Genomic DNA, 14,329 nt, shown 5'->3' on the forward strand with positions numbered 1-14,329 from the left:
CCTCATCCACAAAGTCCTGCTGGGCTACCATGCTTTACTTTTGCTGACACTAAACAACGGATATTTATAGCATTTCTTAAAAGACTGAATGTTTTCAACTACTCACCAGGTCACCCAAAATACCGCAGAAATCAAGTTCCATGAAAGTTACCAAAACAACGCTTTGAACCAGTAACTTTGAGTTGTTCATATAAGGACATTAAAAACATATAAACAAACATGAGGAAAAAATCTCTTCTATTTTTTTCTTCTAATTTACCACCTAAAAATTTAATAGCAGAGGAGTTTTTTACGTACTCCTGTAATTCTACAGCAAATGTAAAAGACAAGCTTTGTAAGAAAGGGGAATAGTATTGGATAATAAATCCATATAACACCAACTCCAAATATTAAGCTTATTTATTCTACAGTAAAAAACAGCAGGATTAAAAGGCAAAAATATTTTTCAAGTAGTTGGTTCTGTTCAAAAGGGAGCTTAGGTAATTAAATGAAAGAGTCTGACATGGCACCAGTGCCACGCATTTCTAAAAAGTAAATAAAGACACTTTGAAATATCATGTCAAAAATACTGAATAAATTACAGGATATGTGTTTCACTGGGAAAGAAGAGTAAATAGCTGTAATTTGGGAGGCTAGGATTTCATTAGTGAGATAGAATAAAGGCCTCTGCAAACAAAAGGACCTTTCTTAAGGTTTTCAGTGAATTTATACAAGTTTCAATATTCTGTCTTAATGACAGTATATGGCATTTCTTAGATGTACTTTCCATTGTATTTTTCATTATCTGCTTTCCATCAATAAATTACAGAAATTACATTAAGAGATCAAGAGCTTTCTGCTGTGAGCCTTGCAAACCCCGAGTTACGAAAAACACCATGCTTTTCTTTTCCTGAGCTTTGTGCAAGCTCAGCAATTATTTCTGATGGTCTGAAACTCATGCTTTGGAAAAATAACACTTCAAAATTTATCCCTGGAAGGCAGACTTCATACTCAACTTACAATCAATCAATCATCAGAAACATCTTATTTCCCATAATAGCCAGCCAAAGCTTGTACAGGGAGCTTTCCTTTCCAGTGTTCGAAGCAGATGAATTAACGCGTGTCTATTATAAACTGGTAGCATATAGTCGAGGGATTAACTGCTATAGCAACCAGTGCTGTAGTCTGACAACATACATTCACCCAAACTGCTGGATTTTCTGCATTTGTGTGGACTGCATTTATATGGTCATGTTCACTTACTGCGTAGTTTGTTCCGTGTTAACGTGGATTTCTGCAAATATGTGCAAGAGCACAGCCACTGCATCCCCCTTCCCCCAAAAACATACCTTAAGATTCACAGAATTCATGTTTAGTCTTTATTTTACACATTTTAGAACTCCTCCTGCTTATTCATTTTCTTCTATTCAATTATTCTATAGCACTACTCTGACAGCCATTACCTTGAATTAGTCAAACTGAAATAACATGACGTGCATTCACGGTTTAATCAACATCTTTCCCCTATTACCTTAATTCCATATAAATTACATTTTTTAAATAGGAACATTAAAGAAAAGTGTGCTTCTGTTCCCGGATATTTTAGAAAAGTTCCATTAAAAAAAAAATCCAACATGACAGCATCTAACATCAGAAACATTTTTCGAGGAGTGATAAATATTAAGTCCCAATGGAGCTCAATGTCATCTGAAAATTAATTCCTAAAGACATGGGAACGCTATTCTCCCTACACACAATTCTGTAAGTTTTTAAGAAAAAAGGTGGTAGGAGGGGAAAGAATCAGGCTCCAACTGGGTTAATATAAATTCTTTATAAATGAATGCTTGAGAGACTGCACTATATGAATTACTGTATACTACAATTACCCAAGAATGAGTGATGCATAATTTCAGCACTTTCAGTGGAGCTAAGCAGAAACATTTTGAGACAAAATGGAAACAAATGGAGGTATAAGTTAGCAGAAAACTACTGTAAAATAGGATTGAAAGGACGAAAAAAATAAGACTAAAATATGCTTCCTCTGTCTATAACATTTGCTTGTAAACCTATCATCTCCATTTCAGCTGCTATTTTCCTAGTTCTTTTTCTTCTATTTTTTGTCCTGTCTGCTGACATCATCTTTTTTTTTTCTTCTTTTTCAGTCACTCCCTCCCTTCCCTCTTCCTTCCTATATTGTTCTTCTGAATTTACCTTTCATTCTATCTTCTTTTTCACTTTACCCATTCCTGGAGTAATTATTCCCGGTTTCAGTTGTACTATGTCAGTCCTGCAACCTGATTTTTTGAGTCTGAGATTTAGCACCTCAATTTTCTTGATGTCCTTCCTCCTAAAGAAGGAATCACTCAAATAAATTGAGAAGAACTTGCCTATACTTCCCTGGAGCACAAATCACGTAACTGTTATAGCAATATTTCCAACCAGTGTCCATCAAGGGAGAGATAAGACCATGCTACAGTTATGTGCCATCTTTTGCTCCCTTTTAGTGGCTAACTATCAAGTGGAGCACTTCCTTCCAGAATCAACAAAAAGCAAGCTCAACCTAATAATCCAACCCAAATGATATCCTGAAAGTTGTGATGTATAGAATATATCCTAATTCCTGCATGCAGATGACAGCTTTGAACCTTCCAACTCAAGTAACCTTTCACGTTATAGGTTCCGTAGAGATCACCTTAGGCCATGATGAGATGCAGTCACTTTACGGTGACAAACGTCCATGCTAATGCTGAAAGGAGCACATCTGCTTTTTCCATGCTCATCCCATCCACCCCCAACAGCTGCCCCACAGTGCATCACTGAAGGAGCTGTGGGAGGGAACCCATCCATCTGGGCAGGATCCAAACTGCACGGGGCAAAACCCATCCAAACTGCACAGGGCAAAAAAGCTGGCTCATTGCAGTCAACCAGTTAACCACGGAGCTGCAAGAATGCTAGCGGCAGTACAGGCAAGGCAACCAGGACAACTGACTGCGAGTCATCACGTTTATGTTCAGAGATCCTAATAATCTTGGATGAGGGAATTTCTACGAACTCAGAAAACAGAGACTATTTTGCTTTTGTTCTCATTATTGTCATCTGAGTGCCAAGTGTCAGTCATATTTTGACAGCACTGAGATAATATTAATATTTAGTCTCTTTTTAGAAAGTTTTAAGCTTCAGGTTACACCATTTAGATAGTGTATTAGGATTTTATTTTTAATGATGGAGTGAATTATATATTACCATCATGTGGTCAAGATCGCCACTACTCTCTGTACCTCTTTGGACATTTTGGTGGGGTGGGGAGGACAAAACACCACCCTGGAAACAGAGTTTGGAGACATAGCAAAGAAGGACTTTGCTTGTTTTTCAGGTCAATAAATGCTTGTTTGCAGTAAAGAGCTTTCACAGTCAATGGCAAAATATTCTACAAGGTAAGCAGATCTACCTTGAATAAAGTTTTTCTGAGACTTTTCTGAAAGCACTATAATTCTACCACTATTTGTGCAAGATCTGTTTACGATTAGAAAAAGGCTGAAATAATTCTGACTCGCTAAACACGTGAAATGCAGCGCAATGACTCTTCCAATTCTTTTTTTATTTTATATGACAAGAGAGACAGGAAGATTATCTTCCCCAGAAGGCTGGGTAGATCCAGAGAGGATTCTTCCAAGGGCTGTCCAAAACCTTACCTGAAGTGATCAATTCACATATGGGCAAGACAATGACCAACTCACGATCCCAGTCCAGACAAACTGTCCAACAACTCCAAGAGTTGCTCAAGTGACCTCTCTGTTGTCTGGCTTCTCATCGAAGAGTGGTTTTTCTCCTACTATATTTCCATGACTACATATTGTGGAAGAACTGTTTAATCTGGTGTGTGGTAGAATAGCTGCATTTCTCACTCTGCTAATTCTCAGAGATGCCCCTGACCACCTGGACCTCTTACACCTTCTCTGCCTTTTTTTTTCACCTGTCCCCATCCATACATTCTACAAGATGCAGTGGTATCTAACTCACAGAGCTGTCATTTGGATGTTTTTCCAGATGTATCTTTCAAGTTGCATTCAACAAGGCAAGCAAGGCTATCCTCCAAGAACTTACAGCCACTGTCGTTGACAGCTTATTACATTAAATATTTCTCAGTAAGACAGCCATTGGTGTGAATCAAAAAGTGGAAGAGACTCAGGGCACAAAATAGTTCCTTCCTTTCCCCAAGCAATATTACCCATGTTTTCCGAAATCTGCTGCTACATACCTGAAAGCACAGACCATCTGCAGCCTCGCCAGCTAATCTTTTCACTGCTTGCTTAGGATTTTCGTCACTATCTATGTGAATTAATCTCTGTACAATTTATTATTGTAAGAATAAATGTCTTCTTTTGCTGTCTCTTGTCCTTTCTATCACAGCCAGGAGAACAGACTGTTATTCTCTTCCTCTTTTCAGCAGTCTTATACATACTTGAAGACAGCTATTCCATCCCCCCCCCCTTTTTTTTAATTAAACAACCATAATCCATCCTTCTTAATAAATCTTGTTTTCTAAACTCCAGATCACACTCTTGAAGTTTCTCTGACAGTTCCATATTCTTCTTGGAATGTAATAACCAAAGACACAAAAAGCACCGAGAACTTCTTAAACCTTAAGTACAACAAAAAGACAACTTTATATACCTCATAAGCACTAATCCTGTTTGCATATCTTGTAACAGTGCTTCCCTTTATTGCAGGAATGGGACATTATTGACTTACTCTCACTGACGGTTTGCAAACAGTTACCACTGGATTCTTTTTCAGGGAACTGCTCCCTAATCATTTGATTCTCCAAAGTCACCGCATGCAAGTACATTACTTCAACCTTGTCATCAGTGACCGGCTTCATGTTTTTTCAGATCTTATCTCCACTTTGCATCCATCTGAATTCCAAGTCTCTTCTGCAAAGTAACTGAAGTCCCACCCAACAGCTTTATCTACACATCATCTACATGCCTGCCTACACAGATGATCCAGGTCTGGTTTCTTTATGAAAGTACCACATCCCTGCAAGGCTGTTCTATTCACTATACTGATTAAACTCAGGGAAAAAAAAAAGAAAAAAAAAAAAAAGAGAGAGAAAATAAATCGGTCGGTGCGAATCATTTTTCAATAATTTTACTTTGATTTATCTATTTATCTATCTTTGTTGGTGTTTACAAAAAATTTTTTAGTATTTTTTCTTGAGAGGTAATTAATGGACCTATACCTCCCAGCCCCGTACTTTAATTCCTCTGTTACAACAACATTGACAAAGGAATTAAATGTTCCTGATGATTGCTCAACAGGATATCCGTCACCCCTGGCACGGAGGGACTAATTTTAGAAGAGAAAGTGGTTTGGAACCCGTTCAACTACTGTCAGCATCGCATTGTCAGGTCAGGAAGGAATTCACCAAATATTTCTGGGCTCTGGTCAGTTCTCGTTTAACTTCCGGGTTGTCTGTAAAACACTGGTTCGTTATCAAGACATAAACAGGAGACAACCGGTTTCCTCCAGAATCATACAACATTTATACCTTTGACCAGATTTCCAGAGTTTTGGCTTTGTTTAATCAGCATCTATGCAGATGGGTGTCCAACTTCAGCATTCCCAGGAAACTTTTCAGCGGCTGTTATACAAGAACAAGACGACTGCAGATACGCGGGTCTTAATGGGTGGTAGGTGAAAGGAGGAATGCTTTTCAGAAACTTTTGAATTAACAGCTTTCCCTTATCCACAGAGTGGTTTTGGCCAATAGCTGAAAGTAATTCGTAAGTAATGGAATTACAAAAAACAAGCTGCAATTTCTCGAGTTTTGCAATCGTCAGGGGATCTTATGGCTTGACGAATCAGCCATGGCTACACGCCACAGAAAATTCCAAGGCAAAGGGTTGTAGTCAAAGGTTGCTCTAACAAGCAGCTGTCCAACTAGAGATATAATACAGTAATTTGGGGGAGTCTGGCATTTAAAAAGGAAACACTGAAAAGATAAATAACACGTCTCTTGCAAACTGCGAGAAAAAAGTTGTAAAACCAGTGTTTAATCTGAGCACACTATTGAATGTTTTAAAAAAGGAATATAGATACTTGTGAAAAAAGAATGTGAAAGTTGCGCTCACATGCATGTCAAACATTTGGTATTATTTAAGACTATAAAACCTCAGTTGCCTATTTACCTGCATTTTCACCAGAAGAAAAAATGTTATCTCCCCTGCAGTAAGGTATGTGAGAATGCATATGAAAAGCAGTATTTCAGCAGCTTTCATACTAGGCAATCTTAGCTCTCCAGGGTCTTAATTATGAGATGAGAGGAGGCTCCTTAAATAATCAGTGTAATCTCCAGAAGATTTGAAGTGTTTAACTTAGTATTTCCCTTTTTAGACCAATTATGTTCACAGCCCTGGGTTTTTAACGCCATGGAAGAACTCTATTCGATTTAGAAGCCTCGAGTCCAGAATACACGTAAGTTTTCATATGAATACCAAAAATCAGGTAAGCTTTTAGAAACACTTTTCAAAATAATCTTTACAAACATAAACAGACATACAAGCAACGTACCTGAAAAAGAACATGAACAGAGCAGCTGTGATGCAGAACAACAGTACCTACAAGAAGGAGAAAGAGGGTTATTGCATCAGCCATCACACTACTACTGTATGTTCTGGATCGTGAACACTTCACAAATGTTCCTACAGAAGTTACGCTTTATTTATATATGCTTCAACAGCATGAACATAACAGCTTGTCTGAATCCACCAAAAAGGATTCTCTTGTTTCTAGTGGGCTTTGGTTGGTCCTATGGAAATTAAAAATAAATAAATAAAAATACACGAAATCCAAACCAGGGTAGTGGAATGATAGACAGAGCAAAGGATGCCATTTAAAATAGTCTGGAATATACTAATAAATAACAAAATAAAATAAAACAATAGAATGAAAACAAACATATTCTCTCTGCTTTTGCTTTTGTGATTTATTCAAACATTGTCTTGATGATTTCAGTTTAAAGAGCAGAAAATGTAAGATGCCTGCTCCTCCTGCTTAACTACTCTTGAGCAAGGCTGAGAGCAGACAGCCTTGTTCCCACACCAGTACCCTTTCTGTTAGTTCACTGTAGCGTTAAACATGCTTGCAATAATGCAATCTTGCTCTACATCAACGTGACCGTACATGAGTCAGCGAGCAAATTAGCAGCTCTCCACCACTGAGAAGGGAAAGTCCTGCACCTCCATCCCCTCAGCTACCTGCTCAATGCTTACTTCTCCCTCACTACCCGCCCAGTGACTCAAAAATGCTGAAGAAAGCCAATCCAAGGAGAGAAAAAACAAAAAACAAAAACAAAACAAAACACAAAAAAACCCACACACACAATTTTTTCCCCCAATTTAATGAGATAAGATCACCGGAAGGGTCTAAAAGCACCAGAGCAGGCACAGGCAAAGGAAAGGAGGAAGACCTCAGTGCCAGGAGCAGGGAAGAAGAGACAGAGGATGAAGTCTGGAGACAGCAACAAGCTGTTGTGTCTTGACAGCAGAACTGCTTGCACTTACAGCATAGGCAGTAACAATCATATAATGCTTTAAATTCATAACCTGCTTTAATCCACACTATACCTTTGCCAGATATAGCTTGAGAGTGAGAAAATACTGTTTTGTACCAAATACAGTGTCCCACATTCCCAGCATTTATGAGGAAAAATAGCTTACAGATAAATTGCACTTATTTTCAAGGGTTCAAGAGGTTTTTTAACAAGATAGAATATAGAAAGTGTAAGTGAAAAGAACGGGAAAAGAACGGGAAATGTTGGCAGAAGTACACATTTGAAGGTTATAAACACATGTAGAACAGTAGATTAGGTTGCTACATGTTGATAGACATCAGAAAGTCTGATAAAAATTTGAATAGGGAAAGTTTACAATGAGTTTCAGAAGAAAAGAATCTTACAAGACTATTTCCTGTTTCAATGCCCTCTGGTATATGACTTAAAATTATGGCAGACAAGACATTGTAACATTATTTTTTATTCCTTTTCCTTCACCAGTACTATCGTATTTCATTACTCTGCATCAAAAATGTGAACATCTGAAATCATTTTATATAAAAGCATTTGGGTGAAGCGAGGACAATGATCTATTTCAGTTCAAACGACCAGCAAAAGCAGACTTACATTTAAACCTGAGTTGTGCTTAAAAAGATCTGCCCTAACCCTCTGATGTTCAAACCACATTTAACCATTCAAACAGCAATCACCAGTTCTCTGGTGCCGTTTCTGGGAGACAGAAGGAACAAGAAGTCCTGGTGGCTTTGACGGCCCTGGGCAATGATATTGAGAAATATGTGAAAATGGCAAAGAACCAGTTTCCTAGGGGGAAAAAAAAAAAAAAGAAAAAAAAAAGTATGCTTTTGTATACTAAAAGCACTCACTTTATTAAATAGCCTGTTTTCCTTTTTTTTTTTCTTCTTTCTTAGCATTCTCTGATTACAGCTCGATTACACCCTAACAAGTATTTATACACATCGTGTATAAACTCCACAAGATTCCTGCCAGCCACCTCTCCAGCCTGTCCAGGTCCCTCTGGATGGCAGTACCACTACCTGGTGGGACAGGACAACCACTCCTCCCAGTTTTTATCATCTGCAAACAGTGTTAGGCGGTCAGCCAGGCCATATCTCATATCCACAACAATACCAGCATCAATTATTTGAAACATCCTGTTTATAAACACCTAGATAAAATGATAAAAAACAACCAACACAGCCAACAAATAAATTAAAACTATTGTGATTTTCTTACTTGACAGATGCTTTAAGGAAAGGAGGAGGTGTGATTTATATGAACGTGAATGCACCTTTGTGGCAGTTGCACATGTAAATTAAGAAAGTTGGCACAGAGCTGCTCAACTACACTGCAGGAGAAAATTTTAAGTTAGCAGGTCATTATTCAGCTACGTTTAACTGAGGTCATTATGGAGATTTTGCTTCCCTTTTCTTTTCAGTAACGATTCTAATGATGGAACAGATACTGGGTAACCAATTGACAAAATCCTTTAGAGGCTCAGTCTTCACACAAAGTGGCTGAATTGCCCAAAGTCAACAAGATGAAATTCAACAAAAATAAATACGAAGTACTTGGCAGGAGAAATCACATACACAAAAAACACGAGAAGAAATAACTGCATAGGCAGTACAAGGGTATAATAAATTTCACAGATCACAAATCAATATGTGCCTGCAATGCGATGCTGCAGAAAGCACTGTAAAATAGAATTATGGACTCTTTCAGAAACAGAGGAGGTGAGATATAGCAGCATATTACACTAACGGCCTGGTGCTAGAAAAACCCAGCAATACGATGTTGAGAACCGCTGTTAAAGGACTTTAAGCACAGGCAAAGCAAGACAGCGCAGAAGGGACAATGAAAATAACAGGCATGAAATACCCGACTGCTGGGAAAAATCAAGAACTGTGTTTGCTTAAGCTAAAGAGAGGCAGCTGATGACAAACATAACTGTTTTCAAATATGCACAAAGTCATAACCACATACTGACAAATGTCTTGTCCACCTGCACAGAAGGAAAAGAGGTGAGACAAGCCTACTGCAAGGACGATGGATGGTACAGAGAGTTTTCTCCACAGGGCACCAATGCACTGCAACCAGAACTCCCACCTGGAGCCCTGCATCCAGGTCTGGGGCCCCAGCACAAGAAAGATGTGGGGCTGTAAAAGCGAATCTAGAAGAAGGGCTAAAAAGATGATCAGAGGGCTGGAGCACCTCTCCTGTGAAGAAAGGCTGAGAGAGCTGGGGATGTTCAGCCTGGAGAAGAGAAGGCTCTGGGGACCTCATTGTCACTGTGGCCTTTCAGTACTTAAAGGGGTCTTATAAAAAGGATGGAGAAGGACTCCTTACTTGGGCAGACAATGACAGGACAAAGGGGAATGGTATTAAACTAAAAGAGGATAGATTTAGACTAGACATTAGGAGGAAATTCTTCACTGCAAGGGTAGTGAGGCCCTGGCACAGGCTGCCCAGAGAAGCTGTGGATGCCCCATCCCTGGAGGTGTTCAAGGCCAGGCTGGATGGGGCTTTGGGCAACCTGGGCTGGTGGGAGGTGTCCCTGCCCATGGCAGGGGGGTGGAACCAGATGGTCTTTAAGGTCCCTTCCAGCCCAAAACATTCTGGGATTCTGTGATTCTAAGTAGCCTGTGAGCAACTTTATCAGAGGGGTTTAAAATCAGTAGAGGCAAAAGTCTCTTAGCTACGCTCTGGTTACGTTTGACACCATTGCTCAAGCGCTGCTTCTGCCCGGCATTTACACAACTCAAGGGCAGTAAAATGTGCAGCTGAAGCAGCCAGTTCAACATGACATGCACAGCTGAACACAGAAAGCCCAGCCCTTGTCTTACTGTAGTACCAGCACACGGAAGGTCGCTGTCTTCCAGAATTAAGCTGTTTTCAAAATATGCCTCTTTTTTCCAACCAAACTTTTCCCTGTTGTATCTGAGCAGCACCCTCAGTATCTACAATATGCAATGCCTATTTTAAATTTAAAAACAACTACACTAAAAAGAGAAAAAACACACTAAAGCCTACAGAATTACAATTCTAAATACTGAGTGAACTTAAGCCTTAAAATAGTAGCTAGCGAGCAGGAAGTCTACTTTGGGATTTTCTTGCAGAGTCCATCAGTTTTTGATTTACAGTACAAGGTCAACAAATTGAGCTTGGCAACACACGGACCTTGAAACTTTCCAGCTGCAGGAACAGCTACAACAAGCAGACAACATAAATGTTTCTAATGAGAGTGATCCACCCTAAATATTTTAACATTTCTAAAGAAATGCACAGAGGTTACAAGGAAAATTCCCTATGCTTCATGGTAGGTCAGCCGAGTTGGTGTGTAAGGAGAGCACTGTAATTTAGTTGACTGTACTGTACCTTACTTACTGTACTATACTGAACTGTAATAGAGAAGAGGAAAAGGTATGATACAAAACTTAGAGGCACTTTTTTCACATCTTTGTGGGCTGACAACACCAATTTCTTTTTTTTTCAAGAAAGTTTAGCCTTCATATAAACAACATCCTGAAGCAACACGCAGCGGTTCCTACTTCTGAGCACAAAACCCAGCTCGGGACATTGCCTGAATTAGGGCCAAGGAAGGGGCTGCTGATTTACCTGGAAAATGAGCTGAAAGCAGTGGGGCTGCTCTGATTGCTGGGGTACAGAGAGACCCAGAGGTACCAGGTGGGTGTTATTTGGGCTGGAATATGCAGCTTCTGAAGCTTCCCTCCTGTAGATGACACCCATCTGCTTATAGCTGACGTGGCGGTAATAGTCAGCTTTCCTGGGCTAACCATGTCTCTAACTGGAGGCTGCTGATGTCCCGTCCAGTCAGAAGAAGAATTGGAGAGAAGTCTGTGATAACAGACAGAACCACAAACTTTCTGATTAAAAAGCACTGAAGATGCCTGTGACCTGTGCAAAGGGACAAGTCAGTGACATTAGCTGGCTGAAATATTTAGAGTGTCAGAGCTACAGTTCAACACTGGCCAGTGTTAAATCCAACTCACAGAGGACACGAAGCTGTTTCAGCCGCTGGCACATCAACGCCTGACTTCAAGGATATTCACGAGACATGAAAACCATCACCTTCTGGATCAAGCACTTAGCAATTCATGTGAGAGCGATAGCTACACTTAGGGATAAAAAAAGTGACTGCTCCTAGCTCTTGAAGGCTGTATGCTGCAGAAAAAAGGAACAATCAGCTAGTGTCTGAGGAAAATTTTACTGGCAAAAATCAAGGAAAATTAAAATAAAAACTCCGATAACACTTGACTGACAGGTCCATTAAAAGGAGTTTCTCCAATAACTGTTACTTGAGCCATTTTTTTCCTAAAGTTACAAAGAAAGGTGGATTTAGTTTTTTGTTGTTGTTTTAATTGGTCACTAGTTGCTACTTCTACAAGTATGGCCATAATAATAATAATAATAATAATAATTTAATACTAATACGTGCTTAGTTTCTTAAATTACTACTTTTTATTTAAGATTTTCTGTTTTAAAAGCACTTTGTGATCTATACACACATGATTGGAATCTTGTGTAGTGGCCACGGATTTTTACTCTTAAATTACATGATCCAGAAGAAAGAGCCATTTCACATTTCGGTTTAATCCTTAAAATAAACCAGCCTGCCATTTATCCACAGAAGATCCTTCTGCTTTCTCTGCCGATCGTGGTTATAAGCACTCTTTTGACCTTTATGCATCTAGCTGAGTAGTGGTAGGGTGGTTGTAGCATCTTTTATTATATTAAACAACCTTATCAGGGCTGAAGGAACATACTCCTTCAGACTTTTGAGAACACAATCCATTCTCCAGATTTACCTCTATTTCAGACACGAGGAGTATTTTTTTGTGCCCAAAAGCCATTCTGTTTTTTTTTTTTTCAATACGAATTATTTGGTCTAATGAAGAAAAACAACCAAAGAGAAAAGCACAAACAAACCTAGCTTGAACCATAAAACCACACAGCTACACAACAGCACTGTAAGTAAAATTGGTATAAATCACAGAAAATTCTTAACTGCTGCCTGTAGTTCCTCAATTTTATTTCAAAACATATTATTGCTCCAATAAAAAATGCTTTGTGTGGCTCTTATGACTAAGATTCTTCCATACAGAAGCTCCCTTCTAAAAAAAAATAAAAAATAATACAATAGAAATAGGTATACAGATTAATGTAATGTCCCTACACTCCAAGATCAGTATACATGGCATTATCTCTTTTCTACCTCCACATTACAATCATGTAAATAGTAGTCTTCTAGTCAATTAACTGTCTCTATAAAGTTGATATGCTGTGTTGTTTTTTTCCAATAATAAAATCTTTAAAAGCTTTTTTTTTTTTGTAATTTTATGGTAATTAAAGGAGATGGATGGAAATCACTGAAAATTTCCGGTTAATTACACAAAGATACCATAAGTCGTACAAAAATAATTTATGTGAAAATAGCTGTCAAGTTTCATTACCTGCAGCCACTTGAAATCTGATCTGATGACCAGTCTTACCAATGTGAGCTGATATTTTCTGTTATTATTTCATGCCCCAAGCAAGAAGTTATCATAGTAAATAATTATCTGGTGGAATGAGTCACCGTTAGCTGACAGTGCAGTTCTTATGGATGACAGCTGCATCTTTACATATGCAGAACTGAAGAGCAGGACTTCAGCCCTAAAACCACAACCTGCTAATAATATCAACTGTATCTCCATAATTTACTGCTATAAACCATATTTACACCCTGACGTGGTAGAGGAAGACTGTAACAGATGCTTGTTACTAGACTATATCAGCAATGGACTTGACAAGTGATTTTCCTGAGTACTGAACCAGTTTCCACCTGTTCTCCCTCTCTCCACCACAGTTCTCTACATGCTGTCCCATGGGAGTACAAAGCACAGTTGTCAGGTTTTTGTTGCATCCCACGTTTATTTTTCTTACCTCTTAAGCTTCTAATCTGTTTTGGCTAGCACAGCAGATTCTCCTGAGAGCCACACTGGTGTAACTAAGCTAAAAAAGCAGAATAGGCAGCTACAAAGAGCAACTCAATGCCCCGAACAGATGGCCTGCAATGGAACTGAAGATGCCCGAATCTCAACACGTTTGGGTTATTCAAGAGAAGACGCAGAGGTGGCTGGAGTGCCGCTCCAACAGCCTGGATGGATAAAGACTGTAATGTGCAGAAATCAAACACGTGATGGCCAGAACCTGAAGTCTGCCAGATTCAGAAAAACAAGATGGCAACTTCTTCTCCTGTTAGTAAGATTAACCAAACACAATGACACTGTTTTGTGTATCATGAGTTACACACTCAATGCACAATGTGGTGAGATTCACTGGTCAGTGCTAACCAGTATCTGACTGTGTAATTTTAATGGCCTCCTGAGGTGTCCGTATTCATGAAAACAGTATTGCTGATGTGTGTCTTCAAAATGAATTTGCATTACAAATACTAAAACATGCATCAGGACACACCACAGCAAAGGTTTCTCAAATCCACCGTTCCTTATTTAAACTTAAGCGTGTTGAACAAAATACATACCTCAGGTCTGTCAAACAGCTCCTTGAGGCTACAGGGAAAATAAAGGGAAGGGGGAAGCCTAAAGGGAAAACAGGCTTCAAATCCTGCAGCAGCTCCACACTATTGTAACCTTCTCACCTTCTCTGTCTTGGAATCCCTCGTGCCTTTCTCAGCAGAGCTGTTTCGTGGACAACACCTTTGGGAACAAGCCAGCTCCATTAAATAGGGGCAGAGAGTTTTCAACGACTGAC

At 39.1% G+C, this 14,329-nt stretch overlaps 1 protein-coding gene across 1 annotated transcript in view; it reads right to left on the minus strand.

The window, feature by feature from the left end:
* The window catches only part of TMEM135 (transmembrane protein 135), a 180,757-nt gene that overhangs the window by 56,440 nt on the left and 109,988 nt on the right, over window positions 1–14,329 (minus strand). The window contains exon 6 of the mRNA XM_080598275.1: window positions 6,553–6,599. Coding sequence (XP_080454401.1) covers window positions 6,553–6,599 — 47 coding nt within the window. The remainder of the gene's footprint in view (window positions 1–6,552; window positions 6,600–14,329) is intronic.

This window comes from Anser brachyrhynchus (assembly GCF_964034855.1).
Source record: "Anser brachyrhynchus genome assembly, chromosome: 1".
Lineage (NCBI taxonomy): Eukaryota > Metazoa > Chordata > Aves > Anseriformes > Anatidae > Anser > Anser brachyrhynchus.